The sequence below is a fragment of the Vulpes lagopus genome, chromosome 16 (assembly GCF_018345385.1).
Source record: "Vulpes lagopus strain Blue_001 chromosome 16, ASM1834538v1, whole genome shotgun sequence".
In the NCBI taxonomy this organism is placed as follows: Eukaryota; Metazoa; Chordata; class Mammalia; order Carnivora; family Canidae; genus Vulpes; species Vulpes lagopus.
In genome coordinates this window covers 52,854,093-52,878,776 of record NC_054839.1, presented here as the reverse complement: position 1 = coordinate 52,878,776, position 24,684 = coordinate 52,854,093, and the positions used below count along the sequence as shown (strand labels likewise).

The following is a 24,684-nucleotide window of genomic DNA, read 5'->3' as shown; positions in this document are numbered from 1 at the left end:
AAATTTATAATCCTCTTATTATATTCTTATCGTTGGCTTCATTTGCACTATAAAGCATCCACCGTCATTGCCACTCAAATTGTGTGTAAAATAATAAGAAAAAAAGCTTTGAAGAATTTTAAAACATAATACTCTTAATAAAGTTGAGCTACATTGCATAATTATAGATTTCATTGTTGGAATAGACTTTTCAGATGGCGTGATTCAGTCTCTAACTTCCAGCAAGTAAAATATGATCATCTTGAGGACAATGGACAATAATAGATATGTAGATATGGTGCCTGTTCCAATGGACTCTTTCAGTAAAATGAACAGGAAGTGAAGGAAGGCTCCTGTTGAGATGATGCTAGTGAGGATTGAAGGGGTGATGGATGCATGAACTATTTAGAGATTATACTTGAGTCGTTTCAGGAGTCAGAAGTAATGAATTCTGGGTGGCAAGAGAATCAGTGAGACTTTAATTGGTAGGCTTTAATTGAAATCAACATCAGGAAGAGAGTTTGGTTTAAGATAGAAGTCGTATTTGATTTAGCATGTTGAGTTTGAATACCTCTATGGAGATGTTAAAAAGGAAATGGGAGTATGGAGCTCAGGAGGATGGTTAGGGGCATATGGTATGTTTCTCAGGAAAGATGAGATAAAGAAAATGAAAAATATGCCGTCTATTGCTATTGTTGCTGTTTACTTAATGTAGCACATAACATAGCACCTGCCATATAATGGCTACTCAGTGAACAAGTAAGAATTTGTAGGTTAGAACTTCGCTAATAAAATAACAAATGGAAAAAGGTTGAGGATAGAACCTTAGGAAATGTTTGCTCTTTTTTTTTTTTTTTTTTTTTTTTTAATTTTGTAAAGAGTACAGGTGTCAGAAGGGTTGGGGAAAGCCAGAGGGAAAACCTACTTGGTAAATGTCTAAGATAGAAGATGAAGCACCAGAGAGAATCAAAGGAAAATACTTGGAGGCAAAGAGAACATGAAGATCAAGAAAATACCTGATACTTGGCTGTTTGACTTTTGACTTTTGGTGCTTGCAAGTGAGCAGTTTCAGTAAAACAAGAATGATAAAGGCTTATAGAGGCAATGTGTATGGGACTGTATTTCAAGGGGCTTGAAAATAAAGAGAGGATGTTAGGAAGTATTAGGAGACTGTAGGTTTTCCTAAAGTATAGACGTGTTTGTAGAAGAGAAGGAAGTTGAAAATGCAATTAAGAAATGGTATAGTTGTTGGAAGATTTTGGAGGAGGTGGGAGGGGATGCCACTAAGCTCAAGGTACAAAAAGGACTGGTCTTTGAGGGGTAGGAGGAGTAATCGTCAAAGATAGAAATTAGAGTAGAAAGATGAAGACAAAGGGTAAATTTCCTACATAAATTTGGCGAAAAGACTAGTTCACTGCTACTCAGTTCCAGAGATTTCTTTGATTTGACAGTGTACTACTGTTATGATTTGTTTCTGCTCGTGGCACTTCTGACTCCAAATGTGTAGGTTTTCCACACCAAGCAGTTCTCCAATTCTCTGCAGACACCAACAGGGTATCCTAGAATTTAGTTCAATTCTGATGCTAACTACCTGGAGTTAACACAGACCCCACAAGTTAGAGGTGTAATCTAAGGCTACCCCTACTCCAGATGCCAGCTGCAGGTTTGAGCCACCTATACTTCTGGCTGACTGGCTGTATATCAGGGATTCCTATAACCCCTTCCTTCAGTTTAATAATTTGCTTGAATGGCTCATCGGATTTAAGGAAACACTTTGTTTATAATTACTGGTTTATTATAAAGGATATCATAAAGGATACAAATGAATAGCCAGATGAAGAAGTACATCAGGTGAGGACAGGAAGGGTCCCGAGTGTAGGAGCTTCTGCCCCTGTTGCATTTGGGGTGTCTCACCCTTCTGGCATGTGGATGTCTTCACCAACCAGGAAGCTCTCCAGATCTTATTGTGTAGGGTTTTTGAGGGAGTTCCAATAATAGACTTGAGTGATTAAATAAATCACTGGCCATTGGTGATTTACTCAGTCTTGCCTCTCTTCTCCCTAGAGGTCTGGAGCTAGGACTTAATGTTCCAGCTCTATCATGTGGTAGGTTTTTCTGGCAACCATCCCCCACCCTAAAGGTATTAGGGATCAATCAAGATCTGCCTCATTAGCATAAACTCGGTTGGTATGTTTGAGAGGGATTTATTTTGAATAACAAAAGATTCCCCTTTCACCTCCATCACTCAGTAAATTCCAAGAGTTTTAGAAGTTCTACAGCAGGAACTGCTGACCAAATATATATTTAGTCATATCATAATATCACAATTGTCTTGAAAAACAATATTAATTTGGGGAAAATGTGATTATAGTTACCCCTAGAAAACTTTAGGGCACTGCTACATAGTCAAATAAAGTTTGAGTTGAATGGAGTCTCTTGTATGTATAGAAATGTATTGTGCAGATTTTGTTTTTCTTTTTTTTAAACAGGCACAACAAATTCCAATGCCTAGTAAAACTAGATTGTGAAGTTACTAATCATCTGCGGTTGCGTTATTCATTGACCTCTTGTTTCTTTATCTACTTAATTTCTCCATCACTTAAGGACAGGTTAAAATTTTTAGCTTTGCCGTTTTCAAGCTGTATAACCTCAATTGAAAAATTGGGTAAAATAGTGTCTACTTTAGAGGGCTGTCATGAGGATTAAATCAAATAGCATAAATGGAAGAACTTGATTCATGCATACCAGTTACTACACTGTAGACCCTATGACTTTCCCTCTCAGTCGATGGGTCAAACTATCTCCAACATCAAGTAGCAAATTCTTCAGTTTTATTTCAATAATTATGCACTCTCTTTTCTGTCCTTTACCAGCTCTTCCTCATCACCATTGGAACATGTTCAATTTTTTGCTTCATTTAAAAAAAAAAAAATGGCTGCCATCAGCTGCACTGTCCCAGCTCAGTTGCCCTTACTACCAGCAGGTCTCTCTCTTCTCTTCATGGCCAGTCATCCTGTAGAATGTAGCTCAACTTGGGCTTGTCTGTTCCCTCAGGAGTTGATTGAGATCATGCGTTTTTAGCAAAAATACCATAGAAGTGGTGTTGTACCTGTCTCAGAGCATTATATTAGAAATTTAGCACATGAAATCGATACATCTCTTTACTGGAAATGTTAATTTTGATCACTTGGTTAAGGCGGTAACTTCCAGATTCCTCCACTGTTGTATTATTTTTCCTTTTGTCTCTTATAAATGTGTTGCAGGGAGATATTTTTGAATCTATACAAATATTCCATTTCTCATCACACTTTTACCCAGTTATTTTACCAACCATTGATGATTCTTGTTTCCAACAAGAATTTTTATGGTGGTTTTCTATCATTCTTTACTAGTAAGGTTATTAACTTGAGGTCTCCATTGTATACATATACCTGCATGCGTTTTACTCTGGAGAAGAGGTGCGGCATTTGTTAGGTTTTCCAGTGGTCTTTATTTTTTTTTTAACTTTTTTTTTTTTTTTTTAAGATTTTATCTATTTATTAATGAGAGATATACGGAGAGAATGAGGCAGAGACACAGGCAGAGGAAGAAGCAGGCTCCATGCATAGAGCCGGACATGGGACTCCATCCCTGGACTCCAGGATCACGCCCTGGGCTGAAGGAGGTGCTAAACCGCTGAGCCACCCGGGCCACCCTCCAGTGGTCTTTAGATAGTATTATCATCTTTCATCTGCACTATTTTTTCCATTTTATGGTCACAGCACCTACCTCCATTAGAGTAGATGAAAGGAATTATTTATGTATTTAGCTTCCGTTTCTGATCTCTCACTATATAGCTTATTCCAAATGCCTCTGAAAAGATTCTTTATATAAACAAACCAAAATATATCTGAGTTAAATAGAAGTAGTGTTTGTTGTTGCCCTATGTTGTCTACACTTTGTCTTCCCTGCCACACAGTTGGGAAACCATTAAATTTTGATATCTGTATTTCTAGTTTTATCTTAGAAAACATGTGTTTTCATCTTTATGAAGTTTTTAAAAGTCAAATACAGTATTTAGTCTGTTTTGTAACAAAGATTGATAGAACTTTTAAAGAATATTACCATAGGTTTTGATAACATTTATTTCTCTTGAATTATAATTGTAAATTATATTTATTTCTCTTAATTATATTTATGTTTTCTTCTTATGAGTGATGCTTTCTTGCAGTAGATTCTTTTGAAAGAAAGCTTAATTGAGATGTTAGCTGAAACATGAATTTTTATAAGAAGTAGTTTACATTTTGATTTTTAATGTTTCAGAAACCATTTTTGTGGCTTTGTGTTTTACAAAATCTCAAAAATGAGATTCTAATTTTGGTTTTTTTTTTTTTTTTTTTTTTTTTAGGAAATACAGAGTCACTTATATCCATGCATTATTTTTAAAAGTGAAGCTACTTGGGGTACCTCAGTGGCTCAGTGTTTGAGCATCTGCTTTTTTGGCTCAGGTCATGATTCCAGTGTCCTGGGATCAAGTCTCGCATCAGGCTTTCCATAGGGAGCCTGCTTCTCTCTGCCTATGTCTCTGCCTCTCTCTGTGTCTCTCATGAATAAATGAGTAAATAAAATCTTAAAAAAAACCAAAAACAAAAACTGAAGCTACTACCACAAGATGGCTAGTTTGGTAGAAAATAATTAAAATATATTTGAAAATGATAGATTTGAAGGATTATGCATACATTTCTTATTTTTAAAATGAGGTGATCATGTTAAGTCTAATGCAGTTTTCATAAAAATTTATAAATAAGCTAAATTCTAAAATATAGTGTAAAATTCAACATTTTATTGAAATGATATTTGATTAAACAATGTCTGTTTTCTTGTCTACACTTGGAAAGTCATTGTATTGCTATTTGAGAAATTTCTCTAGATATTAACTCTTTAAAAAAAAAAGAAATAATCTTTATATCTTCCCATCAAACATCCAGATCATTTTGGGCTAACTACTGTGGAGAAAATTAAAATTTTTTTGAGAAAATTAAATTTTAAGCAAAAGGGTCAATATATATATACAGATTTTTCTAGTAAAGCTATATGGTTATATATATGTTTAAGAGGAAGTCACAACCAGTCCATTGGTGCAAAAACACCACATATGAGTTAAGCTATTGCCAGGAAATGGTGTTGGATAGATACATAGATGCCATATTGTAAAGGACATATATATGCCAACTTGAGGAGCTTAGACTTAGGGGGAGTATCTGAGAGGTAAGGGGGTAGAATGGATGAGTTAAAGAAATATTAAGGAAGTTAAATCATCAGGACATGGTGATAAATTGAATGTAAGAGGTGAGATAGGAATCAAAGATCCTGCTATGGGTGAATGGTACTTCCATCTTAAATAGAAAGTACAGGAGGAAGAGCAAATTTAGAGGAAAGGATGATGTGTTCAGTGTTGTACAGCGGAGCCTGAGGTGTTTTGTGGAGTCTAAATTGAGACCATATGATGAGTCTGTGGTGGAGCTTGGCAGGGGGGCTCAAGATTAGGGAATCATCTGCATAAAGGTGGTTGGAACTTTATGATTAAATGAGATCACTCAGGCCAGACCTCGTAGAGTAAGAACTGTGAGCTAAAGATGTGATTCTTGCATTACCTACAGGGAATGGTCAGGCAGACAAAAGAGAAATGGTTTTTCTAAGAGAAGACAGTACCATGGAGGCCGAAGAAGGAGACTTATGGAGAGAGTGAGAGCATAAGTTTAGCATGTTAATTCTCTGTCTGTTGTTGAATGAACAGGAGAAATGTCTTTGAGGTTTTCTTTTTTTTTAACCATGTTTTCAAGGATTTTTGACCAAAAAAGTATTTTTTTTTTTCGATTTTATTCAGGGTTTATCTATTAAAGAAATATTTTTTTTCACATCTTTAGTACTTTTTTGGTTGGTTTTCCTGTCTCTCACCGTTTGGGGTCTACTTTATTTCCTATTTTTTTTATTCTATTAAAAATTAAGTTTAATTTTTTAAACTTTATTTGGAAGACTTCTAGGACTATAGTTATAATAAGTCTGTTGTAAAACCTGACTCTTTTTCTGTTTTGGTAAGTTTATAATGTTGTCAGCATTGAACAGTACACAAACCCAAGTTCATTTTGATGGTGACTCTTGTTTCAATGATTCCCACCCCCACAAGTTCTCACCTAGCATATTTGATCCTCGCAAGAAGCTTGCGGGAGAGTCAGGGTGGACCATACGCTTCATTTATTTTTTCTAGTTAAGGGATCTGTTCTCTTGTTTAACTCTGTGGTGGATTCAGAAACAGCTACAAACAGCTACGGTTTTCTGCTTCACTGGGCAACTATCTAAAATATTGCAGCTGAAAGGAGCCTCAGAGATCCTTTCTTCCCATCCCTTCATGTTACAAATAGGGAAGCAGGCCTGAAGAATGAAAAATCACTTGCCTAAGATCATAGGGGCAGATACAACAAAACCAACATCTCCAAACTCAGCTTTCCTGGTGTCCTGGTCCCTCTAATAAGAACCACGAGTTTAATTTGCATTACACGAAAAATGAGACCATGCTCTGGCATCTACAGTGTTCTCATATTGCTTTTGTTTCTTGGCAATAGTGTGCGGTCCGTGCAGCCACAGAAGGCAGAACCCTTATTTTGGAAGGCTTGGAAAAGGCGGAGAGGAATGTTCTACCCGTTTTGAACAACTTGCTGGAAAATAGGGAGATGCAGCTTGAAGATGGACGTTTCCTCATGTCTTCAGAGCGTTATGACAAGCTTCTCCAAGTAAGAAGAAAAATCCGGCTCCTTTATCCTGGCAGCTAAGCTGTGGGTGGTGCCATTTGTTGTAAGACATGATTGTATAGGAATGAGGAAAGTGTTCAGGTGGCTCATAGCTGTGGCAGGTTGCTGCACTTAGGTCATGAGTCTGCAGATCATATTAGAAGATCCCTCAGATTTTTACTTTTGGGTTTTTTTTTGGCAATATAATAACTATTTGTTCCCAACCCCATCCCCTTTTAACGCTCTCTTCTCTTTCTCCCTCCTTTCCTATCTTCCTTTTCTGTCTCCCAAGAACCGTACTGAGAGTCTTAATGGCTTCTAGAAGCTCAGGGAAGACAAATGGGCAAAGTATAGTCTTGGCCTCCAGAAGTTCAAACTCCAGTAGATATTGGCAGAAGTGAATAAGATATTTAACAGGTACTCTGACGGTCCAGGCTGCCTGTATCTGATGCTTGCATTGTTGTAAGACCCTTCTAACAACCCCCGATTCCATTCTGGCTCCCCCCATAACACTCCGTGATCTCTTTAAAACGTGGGAAAGATGAGATCAGACCTCTGTTCCTAACCCTCTCCTCAGTATAAAACCCAAAGTCTTCCAATGGAAAATAGGTCTTGTCTGATCTGAGCTCTTACTGCTCCTTTGGCCTTACCTCCTGCTGTCATTTTTTATTTCACTCCAGCTGATAGTGTGTTCTCTTTACTATACCTTAAATCTGCTGGGTAGGCATTCTAGTGCTTTGCAGAAGTCACTTGCTCTTCCAGAATGGTTTTCCCAGATACCTGCCTGGCTTACTTCTGTATTCCTTTAAATCTTTGCTCAAATGTTGTTATCAGTGAAGCCTGCTCTCACCTGCCTATTTGACATTTCAGGATCCCCTCTGCCCTCATGTTCCCTGACTCTGCTCTAGTTTTTCCTTCATCTTCTAATATCTCATAGGATTTATTTACTTGCTATGTTTTTAGTTTATTTGCTGCCTCCCTCTACTATGTTATAACTTTCAGTAGAGCAGGAGTTTTTTTTTTGCTGATGTTATCTCAAGCTCTTAGAGCAATGCCTGACACTTGGGGTGCTCAAGAATTATTTGTTGAATGAATTAAAAAGTACAATAAGATCTTTAAATGCTGTGTTGCAAGTTGATATAAAGAGGGCCACAATAAGAGGGTGTGGGGCCCTTCAGAGGCTTTGGAGAAGGGTTTCATGTAATGTCACAAAAGGGCAAGTCTGCATTCTAGGACTTAGAGTCTCTCTGACACCTGTGCTGTAGAGGTACACATATGCTAATTTAACTGCCCCAAGGTGGTTACAAATTACTCAAGAACAGAATCTATGTTGTATGTTTCTTTTTGATGCAGCAAATACAAGCCCAGGACACAGTGGGCACTAAATACATGTTGGCACCAGAGGTTCTAACTGAACTGATGCTCCATGGCTGGCAGGACCAGAAATAGCTCTTTTTCATTCCCTCTGTGTGAGTTTGTTTTCTGAGAAACCTGTCTTGCTAACCATCACCAGTCTGTTTCTTTACTGTTTAGAAGAGTCTCTAGATGGTGTCTTCACTGTGAGGCATAGCTGTCTTGTTTTGGATCTCTCTGAAGATGATATCATATGAATATAATTAGAAGAGGATAGTTGAGGATTTAATCAGTAATAAAAGTTAAATTCATTCATTCATATTGTTAGAGTTAATTTACTGAAATGAAAGACATGTTTATTATTCATTTATTTAATTTTTTTAGATTTTAATTAATATTTTATAAGTAATATGAATAAATATGAGAATAGTCATTTATATTATTTTTCAAGTAGGTAGATGCTAGGCAGAACATTTTCTCTTTAGATACTTTCTAATTAAAAGAGAACTGTTATTTGCCCCTATAGCTATTTGTCATTTTTAGTAAATGATTTGGAAAAGAATACTCAGATATGGGACCTTTTATTCTTAAGTATAGCAGTTACTTCACAATGAGAAGTGTGATATATTCTTTATTTGTGTTCGAATTTTGTGCAAAGTTATTGAACATATTACTTTGGACAAAAGTTTGAGATACAGGGTGCAGAGGGTTTTAGTATATACAAGGAGTGCTTGTTACTGAGAAGGATATAGTACATTGTCTTTTCCCAATGTAAATATCAGTATAAATACTTAATTTTCATTGATAAATGTCATTTCTATATTTAAAGAATCTGTCTCATAAAAATCTCGTAGAATATGAAGGCAAGATCCTTCACAAAAAACCACCACCCTAAGACAATTTCTGTGATAAAAAGATTTCAACACCATCATTTAAGTTTCATCTATTTCTAGCATACTAAATCTGAATACCTCAAAATTTTAATGATTTCATAGAGGCAATTGTAGTAGAATTTTGTTATTATGGAAATAGATACATTCCACTTTTATAAATTTTATTTATATCATGATTGTTTTTTTGGGTAAGTGGAAAATAAAAATATTCAGCTCTCTGAGGATTGTTATGGTTTGATTCTTTTGGTTGTTTCTCAGCAGGGTTAGATCCTGACTCTTGTTTTCTAGTGCATGCGACATAGCATCACTGTTAGCCTTGTTACTTCAAGTAGGGTCATAATGTTGGCTATGCTTAAAATAATTGTTCATTATGTTTTTAAATTATTTCATGCAATCAACAGAGATTTGTCCTTTTATGTTTAAGAGATAAGTCCTCTCAAGAGCTTGGATCCAGCATGGGGTAGTAATGAACAGAAGTCAGTGCACACATGTATGATAAAAGCTTGCATACGATGCAGTGGAGGGTACAAAAATGGTTCTAATGGAGGGAGGGTCCAGTTTAGCGATAATGTTGTTTGTGCTAAGCTTTAAATGATACCTGTGTTTATGCTGTGCAAAGTGAAAAGGATCTTTCAAGCAAGTGGAGCAGTGTTGGTGAAGCAGCATGTATCTGGAGAGCCACAGTTGTGAGATGGGGCTGGAGCACAGGGCCAGGAAGGCAGGCTGAGGGGTGGGTGTGCAATAGTTGCTGAGACTGAGAGAATCAGACATGAATTGAGCCAGGAAAAGTGTTGAGTGTCATGTGAAGAGTTTCTACACTGTCAAATGGGCTGCACCCCCTGAAGATAGGCTGAAAGCTGAGGGTATGCACATTCATATAAGCTTTGTAAGCTGTATAGCTGAGGACAGTGAAGAGCCATTGATGGGGTCAGGCAGAGAGAGAAAGGATGCCATCTAACAGGGGCCTCCTTTGGGCCAGTTACTTCCACATACACTCTCAGTTTTAGTTTTCCTAATAGCCACTGTAATGTTGGTGATATTGTTCCCATTTTATTGATGACAAAGCTGAGGGTCAGAGGGTATAATAACATGCTCTTGGTCACTTCATTAGAATTTACGCCAAATGCTAGAACCAGGAATTGTAACGCAAAACCCTGTATCGTTTCCAGTCTCAACTCCACCATATCATTGCAGGACCATGAGCAAGTTATAGAATTCCTTTGAATGTCAGGTTGTTCATCCTTAAAAAGGAATTAAATGTTCATTTACATTCTGGTAAATTTAAATGAACAAAATTCATCAAAAGTACTTAACCACATGGTGACTTTTCAATACCTGTTAGTTGTTACTATTAATATACCTTGGCAGAAATAGACCTATAACCCTGGTTGTCTATTTGAGGTCCATGGGCAGTGTCTGCTCTACCAGTGAGTGGTCAGTGCTTCTAGGACTACCTTTTTACATCCTCTGGTCTGAATCAGTATATTTTTCCTTACCCTCCCCACTCAGTTTCTCTGTGTTAATGACTCCAGCTTAGAGATCTGACCTACATTGCCTTTGTTCCTTGATGTATTAGCTGCTTCTCTGTTCAACACTAGTCTTCATGTTGTGAGCCTTCCCTGGCACTGTGATCCCGATTTCACTTTGCTCCCTTCCTTGACAGTTTGGTTTTGAGGTGGTTCTCCAATTTACTCAGCAATCAGGGCCTAAAGTCCTTAGCCTGGCAGCTCTTGCAGTTGTAATCTGCATCATTTATGCTGTAAGTTTTGATCTCTTTCTTTCAGGATCATACCAAAACAGAGTTGGATGCTTGGAAGATTGTTCGGGTTAGTGAAAACTTCCGAGTCATTGCCTTGGGCTTGCCGGTGCCTAAGTACTCTGGGAATCCATTAGATCCCCCTCTCCGTTCTCGATTTCAGGCCAGAGATATTTATTATCTGCCCTTTAAGGTATGTATGAACAAGGATCACTTATTTTTAAAGTACCTTTTCTATTTATATTTGTTTACTTTTATAAAAATGTTACTGTGTTTGTATGTCACTTTCCTTAGTTAATGGAGAGAAAAAGATATAAGGTAAAGAAAATCTCCAGAAACTAGGAAGAAAAAATATTGTGGTGTTATTTATCTGATGGATTAAAAAGTATCAAGAAATTATTTTTTTTTGCTATTACTAGTGTCCATTCAAAGTTTGAAATGTTTCTATAAAATTTTGCATTTAGTCTGTTACATTCCTTATTGATTTGATGTTTTTGTGTTATTTTAGGACCAACTTAAACTGTTATATTCAGTTGGAGCCAGTGTCTCTGCTGAGAAGTAAGTATTTCAGTTACACACATATCCAGAGACACCCATACACACACAGACTCTTAAAAATATCTGGACACTTAACATTGAATTCGTTTGTTTTGCACGTTGATTGACTGATTAATTCATCCATTCAACAACTGTTCTTTGGAGAATTTTTCAGTAGCCGTGGTAAGTACCAATGATAAGGTTAATAAGACATGATTCTTGAAGGCAAGAAACAAGACTTAGTGGAGTTTAAAGATATGGAAATATATTCATTTAATATTGTATAGTAAGCGTCTTAATTTCAAAAAGACATTGGCATTTGAGATGGGTTCTAAAGAATGAGTATGCTTTTGCCAGATAAAGAATGGAAGTAAGGAATTCTAAGAAGTTATTTTTAAAACATGGGATATGAGAGTGCATGCCTTGTTCTTGAGGCTATAAAAAGCTCCTGGTGGCTGGGATTCAGGTTTGGATGAGGAAGGGTGGGAGGGGAGGTTGGCAGGATAAATTTGGGCCAGGTTGTGAAAAACCTCACACATTGTCATATTTAAGAAATCTGTCTGGGGGCACCTGGATGGCTCAGTGGTTAAGCATCTGCCTTCAGCTCAAGTCATGATCTTGGGGTCCTGGGATCAAGCCCCCAAGATCAAGCCCTGCATTGGGCTCCCTGCTCAGCAGGGTGCTTCTCCCTCTCTCCCTTTGCCTCTGCTCCCACTTCTGCTTTTTCTCTCTTTCTTTCTCTCAAATAAATAAACAAAAATAATCTTTTAAATAAGAAATATACCTGTGTATCTAATCAGCTTCTGAAGTTTAAATGGAATATTATAACATGAAGCTGTTGTTTCTTTTTTTTTTTTTTTTTTTTAATTTATTTATTTTTTTATTTATGATAGTCACAGAGAGAGAGAGAGAGAGGCAGAGACACAGGCAGAGGGAGAAGCAGGCTCCATGCACCGGGAGCCCGACGTGGGATTCGATCCCGGGTCTCCAGGATCGCGCCCTGGGCCAAAGGCAGGCGCCAAACCGCTGTGCCACCCAGGGTTCCCGAAGCTGTTGTTTCTTGAGAATTTAATAGTTAGTGTCATCTTTTAGATTAAATTGGCTCAGCCATTTTACATTTTAAAAATAAACACATTTTATATATTAAAACTATTAGAATAACATTTAACATCACTTTATTTTTTCCCCTAGAATTTCTCAGCTCCTGTCCTTTGCCACCACTCTTTGTTCCCAAGAATCTTCTACTCTTGGACTTCCAGATTTTCCTTTAGATAGTTTACCAGCTGCAGTTCAAATCCTGGTATGTATAAAATATATTAATGACTTGTATACCCAAATGTGGTGAAGAATATTTAAAAGTTAATCCTTGGGGATTAATCACTTCAGTTTGCCATGTCATATTCTTCTATAAATATTATAAGACCTGCAATTAATTGGCTGTAGCGCAGTAAACTGGACAGAGACCAGCAACATGCCCTGAGCCCTTAAAGAGCTTCCAGCCTTGGAGGAGGGAAGGTAGACAGCAACTCAGCTAAAAGTTCCACAGGGGGAAGGAGGACTCCACCTGAAGAGGCATGAAGAGCTTGCAGAGGCATATTGTAGTCTAAGCTGTGCCTCACACTTGCTCCTACGTGAGGCAGGGAGCTGGTATTTTCACCCTCAGGAACCAGGAGTCATTACTCAGTGGTCATTGCAAGGGACACAAATTTCCAGGCGCTAGCTGCTCTCGGCCTGTAGCAAAGCTGGCTTCAGGAGTTCAAGAGCAGTCTTCTTTAAAAGCCCTGCAGCTGTTGGCTGTTGAAAGGGAAAGGTGAGAGATTCAGAAAGGATAAAAACAGATCTGAGATGTTTGGTGGAGCATTAACATTGTCCACTACAGTTTACCAGAGGTCGTGAGAGCTGTGTCAGGAGTGGTGGAAATGCCCTCCATGCAGGAGGCACAGCACTTAAAAAGGTATTGAATCACAAAAGGACTTGGTATGTTTGAAGAATGCTGAGTTGTATTACTAGAGCAAGTGTGTATGGTGAAGAGAGAGAGGTTAGAACTTTATTGTCAAGTGTTTGGCATGGTGAGTGCAGCTTCTGGATTTTATGGGGTGAAAGAAGTGGCCCATGAGATATTAAGTAGATGAAGTGTATAGTAATCAGATATATGTTGGAGGATGATACCTCTGCTGGCAGGGAGGAGGGATGGGGAGAGCATGGTGGCATAAGGAGCAAACAGGAGAGATTCTGCTAAGGAGAGCATCATCCCAGGTAGTAGGAATACTACCAGGACAAGACATTTATTTTTAAACTGTTGTTGCTATTCATTTATGTCTCCTGAGACTGAGTTAGGTTTTACAGGTATTGTTTACCCTGTTTTATATATTTAGAACAGCTTCCCTCTTCCTGTTTAGCATGTCTTTCACTTTTCCTTCTTTTTGTTTTTGCTTGGAACTTTTTATTTTTACAATTCTCAAATCTAAAAAAAAAAAAAAGTTCACAAATAGTAAAATGAACATCCGCAGTGCCTTCAACTAGAATCACCAATTTTTAGCATATTGCCACATTTGAATGCTTTCTCTTTTTTTCTGAACCATTTAAAAGTAAATTGTGGGGGATCCCTGGGTGGCGCAGCGGTTTGGCGCCTGCCTTTGGCCCAGAGCGTGATCCTGGAGACCCGGGATCGAATCCCATGTCGGGCTCCCTGCATGGAGCCTGCTTCTCCCTCTGCCTGTGTCTCTGCCTCTCTTTCTCTCTCTCTGTGTGACTATCATAAATAAATAAAAATTAAAAAAAAAAAAAAGTAAATTGTGGTCAGTATTCTTATAAACTTCAGTGTGCAACTTGTAAGAATTCTGTAGAATGTTCTTCTTATAACCAGAACTGTTAATCATACCCCTCATCATGTTAATAGTAATTCTACAATATCATCTAATAGACAACCTATACTGAAATTTCTCTAATTGTCCTTGTTAATAGACTTCTGAAAGTAGAGTGAACAGAATTGGGAAGACAGTTTGATTTGGAAGAAAGTTTTTAGAGTTACAAGTACTTCTAACTTACAGTTATAACTGTGAAGCTAAGTACATGTGAATGAGACTAACTCAGATTTGGAATAAAAGTGAAGGAGAAGCTACTTTGGGGTGAGTAGGGTAGGGAAATGTGTTCAGACTTCTAGTTTCAGATATGCTGAATGGGAGTCAATGGAAAATCTAGAGTCACATCTGGGCAATTGAGAGTTCAAGTCTAGAGCTTAGGAAAGAGGTCAGGATCAGAGGCAGAGACATGGGAGCCATTAACAGATAGATGGCAGCTGAAAGGTGGGAGTGGGTGAGCTTACCCAGGGAAAGGGTGTGGAACAGGAAGAGAAGAGGAAGTAATGAGTATTTACTTGTGTAGTCTTCTAGAAAACATGAGAAACTTGTTGGTTATTGTTTATAGGGAATTTCAATGTCTTATATGTATTTCAGATCAATTTTCTGTGATTATTTTAGATATTCCTCATTCCTATGCATTTTTGCTCCTAAATAGGATTCTTTTCCTATGATGTCAATCAAACATGCAATCCAGTGGGTTTACCCATACACTATTTTACTGGGACATGAAGGGAAGATGGCTGTGGAAGGTGTTTTAAAAGTAAGTGTCTTATATTTTAACTAACTTGAATTTAAATTAAAAAAAATGCGTATCTGTTTCACTTTCCTTTCCTTTTCCATTGTCTCTTCTCCTCCCTTCTTTTCCCTTCTTCTCATTTCTCCCTTTTATCCCTTACTACTTTTCACTTTCCATCTTTTTTCCTTTCCTTTGCCTTCCCTTGCTTTTCCCTCTCTTTTTTCCAGGCATGAAGGCATGGGAATGGCAGTGATAGGGAAACAAGTACAGAAGTAGTTGGTGTGGCTGGGACATTAGCTACATTTAACAAATAAGTAAATCAGTTGAGTGAGTGAATATATTGAGGATTATAAGAGCTGTGTTTCTTACCGTTGAAATTAGAATTTATAAATATAGAAAGGAAGAGGGGAAGAAAGACTCCTGAGGTGTTAAATTGGAATTGGAGGAATTAGAATGAACTCATCTTTTTTTCAATATATCTAAACAGAGTAATAGATACAGTGTATTTGTGAATACAGACACATATTTTTTAGCTTTGTCCTCTAAGAACGCCTAAAATCTGACACTCCAGTGGCAATGATCATGCCAAGTGCTGAGACCTCGGTTTCTATTTTTTAATTTTTTAATTTTTTTTTTTTTTTAAATTTATGATAGATAGAGAGAGAGAGGCAGAGACACAGGCAGAGGGAGAAGCAGGCTCCATGCACTGGGAGCCCGACGTGGGATTCGATCCCGGGTCTCCAGGATCGCGGCCTGGGCCAAAGGCAGTTGCCAAACCGCTGCGCCACCCAGGGATCCCGAGACCTCGGTTTCTAAATACCACGCTTCCTAAAAGGAATCAGGACTCCTAGGACATAGAGCTGGTTCAGGGCTTAGCACAGAGAAAGTACAAAATGAAATGAACCTGGATCGTCTTACTGTACCAGAAAGTAAGGAAATGTTTCACAAATGATGTTAATATGCCAAAGTGACAGAGGAGCCAGCTTGAAGTGCCTTCTGTTGGCTAAAATGGAGGATAAGTTTAGCCTCAAAATAAACAATGGTAACAACTAATTATAAACCATCGAACAAAATAGGAGTCCCAAAATTCATATTGATCTAAGTGAATAAATAAATATAAGAGGGAGAAGAAAAATTTCTTGAATGAATGCAAAAGAAATTATATAAACAGAAAACCACCATTTGGCAACCACCAGTGGTAGCTGATTTAGGCAGGAGTCATCAAAGATTTTTTTTTTTTTTTCATCAAAGATTTTAAAGCTGGTGAGTGGATGTTCTATGAAGAATAGGATATTGGGGCACCTGAGTGGTGCAGTCAGTTAAGCATCCAACTCTTGATTTCAGCTCAGGCAATAATCTCAGGGTTGTGAGATTGAGCCCCGCATCGTACTCCACATTCAGGGGGCCTCTGCTTGAGATTCTCTCTCTCCCCCCACTAATGTTCTCTCTCTTTCTTATAAATAAATAAATAAATAAATAAATAAATAAATAAATAAATAAATAAATATCATTACAAAAAGAATAGGATGTTGATGTAATATAAGAATATCTCTTACCAAAATACTCAGTTGATTACAAAAGAAGAAAATTATCCTTTTATGGTAAACAGCAACTTGACCAGGTGGAACAAACTGACATTGTGTCCCTCCTGAGTGTTGAGCTGAGAAGAGTTCAGCCTCATTTCAGGGACATTCTGGGTAAAGATTCATCTTATGAGTTTGGCCATGAGAAAGTATGGTATAGACCTAGGTTGAGGGCCATCTTACCTAATGAAAGGCCTGTATTATTCAGAATTCTCCAGTCCATAAAAGACAAAAAAGCTAAAGAACTACTTCAGATTGAAAGAGACTAAAGAGATATGACAGCTAGATGCAACATGTGCACTGCATTGGATTCTGGACCAGATAGGAAAAAGTTACGTTGTTGGCACAGTTGGTTAAACTTGAATACAGTCTGTGGATTGGATAGCAGTGTTCTATTAAAATGATTTCCTGATCTGAAGCTTATGTGGTGATTATGTTGTCCCGAGTTCTTGTTTTAGGAAATATGAACTAGAATGTTTAGGGGTGATGAAGCATCATATCTGCAGCTTGCTCCTCAATGGTTCAGAAAAATACCAATGATAATGGGTTTGGAGGTGCTGCTGGAGGGAGGAAGGAGGGAATAAATGTGCTACAATGGTAATCATTGAGAAATCTGAGTGAAGGCAAAAGAGACATTCTTCGAACAACTGTGTCCTGCAACTTTCCTGTAACTTTGAAGTTATTTCAAGATAAAATATTTTATAAAGTGAATGTTCACTACACCTTGTTTCAAAATAAATAAATTTAAAAAACAAATATAACTATATGACACTAAGGTAAAATTTATCTGCCTATAACTTAAATTATTAACTTGAAAAGTGAGTCCTTTATATTAAACTATGGAAATTGTTATACACCTGTTATTTAAACTAATGAAACTCTTATTTTTTATCGTATGTGGTTCATAATATATGGAGCATGATTTTCTTTCAAAATATGCATGGCATAGTTTCCTCATTGTATAGTTTAATGGTAGTGTTTTCTAAAGGACCAGTCATAATTTATAACAATATATTTAGACATGTTGACTCTTGGCAGAGATTTATTGACTTACCCAAATTAATTCCTTTTTATGAAAGATAGTTTTTGTTTTTCTTTGCACTTTGGATTAAGGAACAGATTTCTAAGCAGTAGGTAGAACGTGAACACTAAGCTCTTGCCTGTATGTGTAGGCCCTTCATTTTCTGGAGGCCAAGATTTTACCACCTTAAGCAAATGGAGTAGTATTTGTTTCTTCCCTATCCCAAAATCTACAAAGGGAATACAGAAAAAAAAAGTATTCTCTATGTAGCTAGTGATAGTGAGAAATCAGAAGTAGATTCTAGGTACTTTAGTAAGTTTTTTAAAACTAATAAAAAGCTCTTCCTTATAGATGCTACGAAGTATATTTGGGGAAAAAATCTAAATTAGCATAATGAAGAAAGGGAAAAATATAGTTTACTTTAAGTTGTATTCTAGGCACTGAAAAAACTAGAATTCATCTTTGATTTAACCAACATCTGAACTAAGTTGGCATTGGTCATTGAAATAGAGCATGTAGTGTTTAAGAAAGAGGCTGTGATTCCAGATGTGCTCCCTGGATGCCCATCAGCACAGTGCTCAGTGCCTGAGGAACAAGGGTAAATAGTCAGGGATGAAGAAAATGTCATGGCAAAGTCTGATAAAATGAAGCAATGTGGACTCTTTTGTGATACAACTGAGAGAAGATATTCAGTGCCTAGAAAATTCAGTTATAAACAAAGGTATTTATTTTTATAAGGAAGCCACTTTGATGTGTTTCTGATCTCTGATTTCAAAACTAGTTACACAAATTAGATTTCCAGTGAAGATGGTGGAGTAGGAAAATGCTAAGGGCATTTTGTCCCATGGATACAACTAGATAACACCCACATCAGTGTAAATAACCCAGAAAACAACCTAAAGATTGGCAGAGCAGACTCTCGACAGCTAAATACGGGGAAGAGGCCACATCAAAGTGGGTAGGAAAGGTGGAGATGTGATCAGGAGGTAAATGTACCTGGGGAACTGTCTGTGGGTCCAGGGACACACTGGACTCAGGGGGAAAGTACAGGCTCTTAATACCAGGTCCCCCAGGTATGGAGACCTGGACTGGAAAGATGCATCTCTGTAACATTTGGCTTTGAAAACCAGAGTTGCTGAATTTTGTGAGTTCTTACAATTAGTGGGGCTTAACACCTGGCACTTTGAAAATCTATGGGCTGGGCTCTGGGAGGCTAATAGCAGTCTGAGACCCACCCTTAAAAAGATAGCATAACAGTTGAAATACAACATAGAAATAGCAGTTTGAAAAATACTGAGGTAAATGGGAGGAAGATTTGGTTACTAATTTCAGAGCATGTGGTGGAGAAACAGGGATCCTTGGGAGACTTCTCCAAGACAAAAATGCTGGCAGCTACCATTTCTCTCCCCATCCCTCAGATGGACTACATGAACTAGTGTAGCACTAACACAACCTACCTAACTTGCTAACAGTGTGCCCTGCCCCTGCATTCTTTGGACACACCCCCTCCTATATATCATGACCAGAGCACACCCAAAGTGATGCCATAAACCTGGCAGTGTGCAAACAGCTCCAACAGGTATGAGCACCTTGACAAAGTGACTCTTGCCCCGGACTGGCCCAAGGTGGCCCCAGATTGGTCTACTTACAACACAGGGATCAAACCCTGTCCACAACAGGGAAGGAGAGCTGTTGCAAATGACTGGATTGAAGGCAGAAGTGGCTCAGCCATAACAGTAGAATGCATGTAAGACACATGGAAGACACCCCTGAAGTGCCAGGTTCTGGTGAACAGGAGACTTTGCATTACAGAGCACTGTAGAACCTCCTCTTCTAAGGCCACTACTTTCAAGACCTGGAGATGTAGCTGACTGTCCTGACACACGGAAATAGATACAGGAGTTAGACAAAATGAGACAGAGGAATATTTCCCAAGTGAAAGAAAAGGACAAATTCACAGCAAAAGAGGTAAAATGAAAATAAGTAATATGCTTGGTGGAGATTTAAAGTAATGGTCATAAAGATACTCACTGGACTTGAGAAAACAGTGGAGGACCTCAGCGAGACCCTTACCAAGGGGATAGAAAACAAAAGAGAACCAATCAGAGATAAAGAACTCAATAACTGAAATTAAAAATACATTAGGTGAATGGGACATCTGGGTGGCTAAAGGGTTGAGCATCCGCCTTGGTTTAGGTCATGATCCTGGGGTCCTGGGATTGAATCCTGCATCAGGCTCCCCATAGGGAGCCTGCTTCTCCCTCTGCCTATGTCTCTGCCTCTCTCCTCTGTGTCTCTCATGAATAAATAAGTAAAATCTTTGAAAAAAATAAATAAAAACACATTAGATGGAATAAATAATAGATTGGAGGAAACAGAAGAACATAGCTGCAGCTTGGAGGGCAGAATAATGGAAGGCAATCAAATGGAACAGGAGAGAGAAAAAAGTAATAGAAAATGAAAATAGACTTAGGGAACTCAGCAACACCATCAGGCATAATAACATTTGCATTGTAGGTATCTCAGAAAGAGGAGAGACAGAAAAGGGGGCAGAAAGTATATTTAAAGAGATAATAGCTGAAAACTTCTTGATCTGGGAAGAAAACAGAAACCTAGATCCAGGAGGCACAGAGAGCCCCCAGCAATATATTTAAAAAATTATCCACCACTGTCAAGTGGGATTTATTCCTGGGATGCAAGGATGATTCAATATTCACAAATCAATCAATGTGATACATCATATCAATAAGAGAAAGAATAAAAAGCATATGATGATTTCAATAGAGAAAAAGTGTTTAGCAAAGTACAAATCTGTTCATAATAAAAACCCTTAACAAACTGGGTTTAGAGGAAATATACCTGAATATAATAAGACTGTATATGAAAAACCCATAGCTAACATCATGGTGAAAAATGGAGAACTTTTCCCCTAATATCAGGAACATGACAAGGATGTCCACTTTTGCCACTTTTATTCAGCATAGTACTGGAAGACCTAGCCACAGCAATCAGACAACAAAAAGAAGCAAAAGGCATTCATATTGGTAAGGAAGAAGTAAAACTTTCATTATTTGCAGATGACATGATATTATATAGAGAAAATCCTAAAGGCTCCACCAAAAAACTGCTAGAACTGATGAATGAATTCAGTAATAAGCTCACAGGATAGAAAATCAATATCCAGAAATCCTTTGCATATCTATATACTAATAATAAAGAAGCAGAAATAGAAATTAAGAGAATCCCATTTACAATTGCACCCCAAATCCAAAAAACCTGTACTCTGAAAACCATAGAACATTAATGAAAGAAATTGAAGGTGACACAAAGAAATGGAAAACATTTTCCGTGTTCATGTGCTAGTTAAACAAATATTGTTAAAGTGTTCATACTACTCACAGTAATTTACAATTTAATGCAATTCCTATCACCATACCAACAGCATATTTCATGGATTAGAAAAAAAAAACCCTAAAATTTATATGGAATCATGAAAGACTCCAAATAGCCAAAGCAATCTTGAAAAAGAAGAAAAAAACTGAGATCACAATTCCAGATTTAAAGATATACTACAAAGCCATTGTAATCAAAACAATATGGTACTGGCACAGAAATAGACACATAGATCGATAGAATAAAATAGAAAGCCCAGAAATAAACCCACAATTATATGATCAGTTAATCAACAAAAGAGGCAGTAGGCAATGGGAGAAAGATAGTCTCTTCAACAAATAGTGTTGGGAAAACTGGACAGCTACATGTGAAAGAATGAAACTGGATCACTTTCTTACATATATACAAAAATAAACTCAAAGTGGATTAAGGACTTAAATGTGAGTTGTGAAACCATAAAAATCTTAGAAGAGAGCATATCCAGTAATTTCTCTGACATCAGCCATAACAACATTTTTCTAGATATGTCTCTTGAGGCAAGGGAAACAAAAGCAAAAAATAAACTGTTGGGACCACATCAAAATAAAAAAGCTTTTGCAAAGCAAAGGAAACAATCAAGAAAACCAAAAGACAAACTACTTAATGGGGTAAGAAATTTGCAAATGATGTATTCAATAAAGGGTTATTATCCAAGATGTATAAACAACTCAACATCAAAAAAACAAATAATCCAATTAAAAAATGAGCAGAAGACATGAACAGATACTTTGCAAAGACATACAGATGACCAACAGACATATGAAAAGATGTGCAGGGCAACCCTGGTGACGCAGCGGTTTGGCCCCACCTGCAGCCCAGGGCATTATCCTGGAGACCCGGGATCGAGTCCTGCATCAGGCTCCTTGCATGGAGCCTGCTTCTCTCTCTGCCTGTCTCTCTCTCTCTCTCTTTCTCTCTCTCTCTCTCTGTCTCTCATGAATACATAAATAAAATCTTAAAAAAAAAAAAGAAAGAAAAGATGTGCAGAATCACTCATCATCAGAGAAACGCAAATCAAGACCACAATGAGATATCACCTCAGATCTGTAAACATGGCTAAAATCAGATACACAAGAACCACAAGTTTTGGTGAGGATGTGGAGAAAAAAGGACACTTGTACAGTGTTAATGGAAATGCAAACTCTTGCAGTGATATATACAATGGAATATTTATTATTCAGCCATAAAAGAGAATGAAATCTTGCCATGGGTGAAGCTAGAGAGTATAACGAGAGAAATAAGTCAGAGAAAGACAAATTCCATATGATTTCACTCATATGTGGAACTTAAGAAACAAAACAAATGAACAACTAAAAAAAAAAGACTAACCAAAAACCAGATTCTTAACTATAGGGAACAAACAGATTATTAGAGGGGAGGTGAGTAGGGGGGATGGTTAAAATAGGTGAAGGGGATCATGATGAGCAATGACTAATGTATGGAAGTGTTGAATCACTATATTGTACACTTGACACTAATATAACTCTGTATGTAACTCTACTGGAATTAAAGGAAAAAAAACAATTAGTCATACAGATGAGTTAAAGAATACCTTTAAGGAGTTGAGTTTTCTAAAGAAAGTAGCTAGTATTGTTTCATTTTGTTTGGCCTTTATAATTAAGAGGAACATAGAAAAATGACTAAAGGTCCATATTACAAATAGTAAATAATTTAAATTTTATTTTAGACCCTAAAAAAATGAAAACAGAATATTACTTGGATACGATTAGAAAAGTGATTATCTTTTCTTGCTTTAATTGTGTATAGAGCTAATTAAGGAACATACATAAAGGTGGATAGAGAGCTTAAATTCATTTGTCTGAACCTAAAGAACTTTCTTTTTGTGAGATCTTTACACACTGATACATACAACCAGATCAAAGTGTTAAATCACTCTTTTTAAAAATGGTAGCAGTCTATCTATTGGTATAATTTTTGTGATCTGTCCTGGCACAGTCCATGTGGCCCATTTGTTATTCTAATTTTCTCTGTTTTCTCAAGCTATTTTGTTCACAGGAACGAAATTTTATATATTCTTAGATAATTTTGAATTACCAGAGGTGAAGATTAAGGCAATGTTGTTGAATTGGGGAAGGATATTGAATTAAGAATTAGAAATATTATTATATATTGTAAACCAAGAAGGTGCATATATAACTTTTCCTGGATAATCATTTTCTGACCTACATTGTCATAGAAATTAATGGATAATTGAATATGAATTAGATATTCATTTGGATTTTAGCATAACCACTTAGACAATTTTTAAGGAAAAATTATTACTCACTGAAAATATAGTTAGCTGAAATTCAGAACATCATTTTTTCCTAAACTATTAAAATGGCTAAAAGGAATCTGAGAGAAATCTCAGATGGTACTCACTGTATGATGTTGATGCTCTAAAAACATGTTTCTATATACATAAAATCACTCCTAACTTTTAGTTAAGGATATCTTAAAGAAAATACTCTCTCTGTGAATCTGCTCTACTTTCAAGTGGTATGCTTTTGTTGCAGTGTATTAACAAGTATATTTGGTCTTCTAGTACCTTCTAGTACTGTGTTTTGGCTCTCAGTCCTTTTTAGGTAGGACCAAGTGTGTCTGTCTCATAGACTTGAAAACATATATATGGATCTGGAGCTCTTTTGATATTAAAGATAAATACTTGGGAGTCAGTAATGGGTATTAGTTGAATTGATCACATGGGTGAAAAAAACCGAAGAGTTGCATATATGATGAGAAGAAATACTATCTAAAGACTAAACACTGGTAGAGACAACATTTAAGAATTGGACAGTGTGCGGAGAACCTTCAAATGAGGCAGAGGAAGAGTAGTCAGCATACAGATGGTTTGTAGTCTGAAACTGGATGAGATTATTTAAACAGTGAATATAGAAAATATGAAATATCTACCCTTGAGGTACCCTGTGTACACTGCTCAGTTAAGGGAAAAGAACCCACTGGAAAGACTGAGAAGGAGGGAACAGTAAAATAGGAGGAAAACTAATTTATTTAGTTTTATTTATTTATTTTAGTTTGGCAAATAGAATATTATTGGTGAACTTACCAGAAATAATGCTAGTGGAGTGGTGGGAATGCAAGCCAAAAAATCAGTGGGCTGGATGGTAAATCAGAGATAAGGAAATGGAAACAGTAATTATATACTACCTTTAAAAATGGGGAAAAGCGAAAAGATGGTGGGTCACTCAAGGATTATATAGAATCAAGAAATGGCTTTTCATTTGTTTCTTGAAATGGGAAGACAAACATCTTCATAGGAAGAAAGGATATAATCTGTGGAATACATGGAAAATATTTATGGAAATATGATCTGGGAAAGGCAGGAAAGGACATTTTCAGAGCACCATTGTGCCTTGGTTTGGAATAATGGAAGAACATATTTTTCTACCCAGCATCTGGAATGAAGGAGTTACCATTAACTGAGATGGAGAAAGCAGACTTATAGTGGCTTTCCACTTGCTCATAATTAAAGCAAAAGTCTTTTCTACTGAGATGGTGGGAAAAGAAGTGAGGATTGTTGAAAATAGAGATGGTTTTGAGGATTAAAGGGAAAGAATTTCATTTATTTGTTCATATAACAAACCTTTATTGACCATTGACTATGCCCCATGTGTGATTCTAGGTTCTGGAGGTTTTGAGTGAACCCAATAGATATATTTTTATTTTGTCAGTGGAGTTTATATTCTAGCAAAGAATGGAGGGGTATGTGCCTGAAGGCTCTGTTGTGGTTGGAGAAGGCAGCTAG

General features: G+C 37.1%; 1 protein-coding gene across 1 annotated transcript in view; it reads left to right on the top strand.

Moving 5' to 3' along the window:
• The window catches only part of VWA8 (von Willebrand factor A domain containing 8), a 342,545-nt gene that overhangs the window by 48,171 nt on the left and 269,690 nt on the right, over positions 1–24,684 (top strand). Inside the window, exons 5-9 of the mRNA XM_041731061.1 lie at positions 6,582–6,749; positions 10,777–10,941; positions 11,257–11,306; positions 12,477–12,585; positions 14,802–14,906. Coding sequence (XP_041586995.1) covers positions 6,582–6,749; positions 10,777–10,941; positions 11,257–11,306; positions 12,477–12,585; positions 14,802–14,906 — 597 coding nt within the window. The remainder of the gene's footprint in view (positions 1–6,581; positions 6,750–10,776; positions 10,942–11,256; positions 11,307–12,476; positions 12,586–14,801; positions 14,907–24,684) is intronic.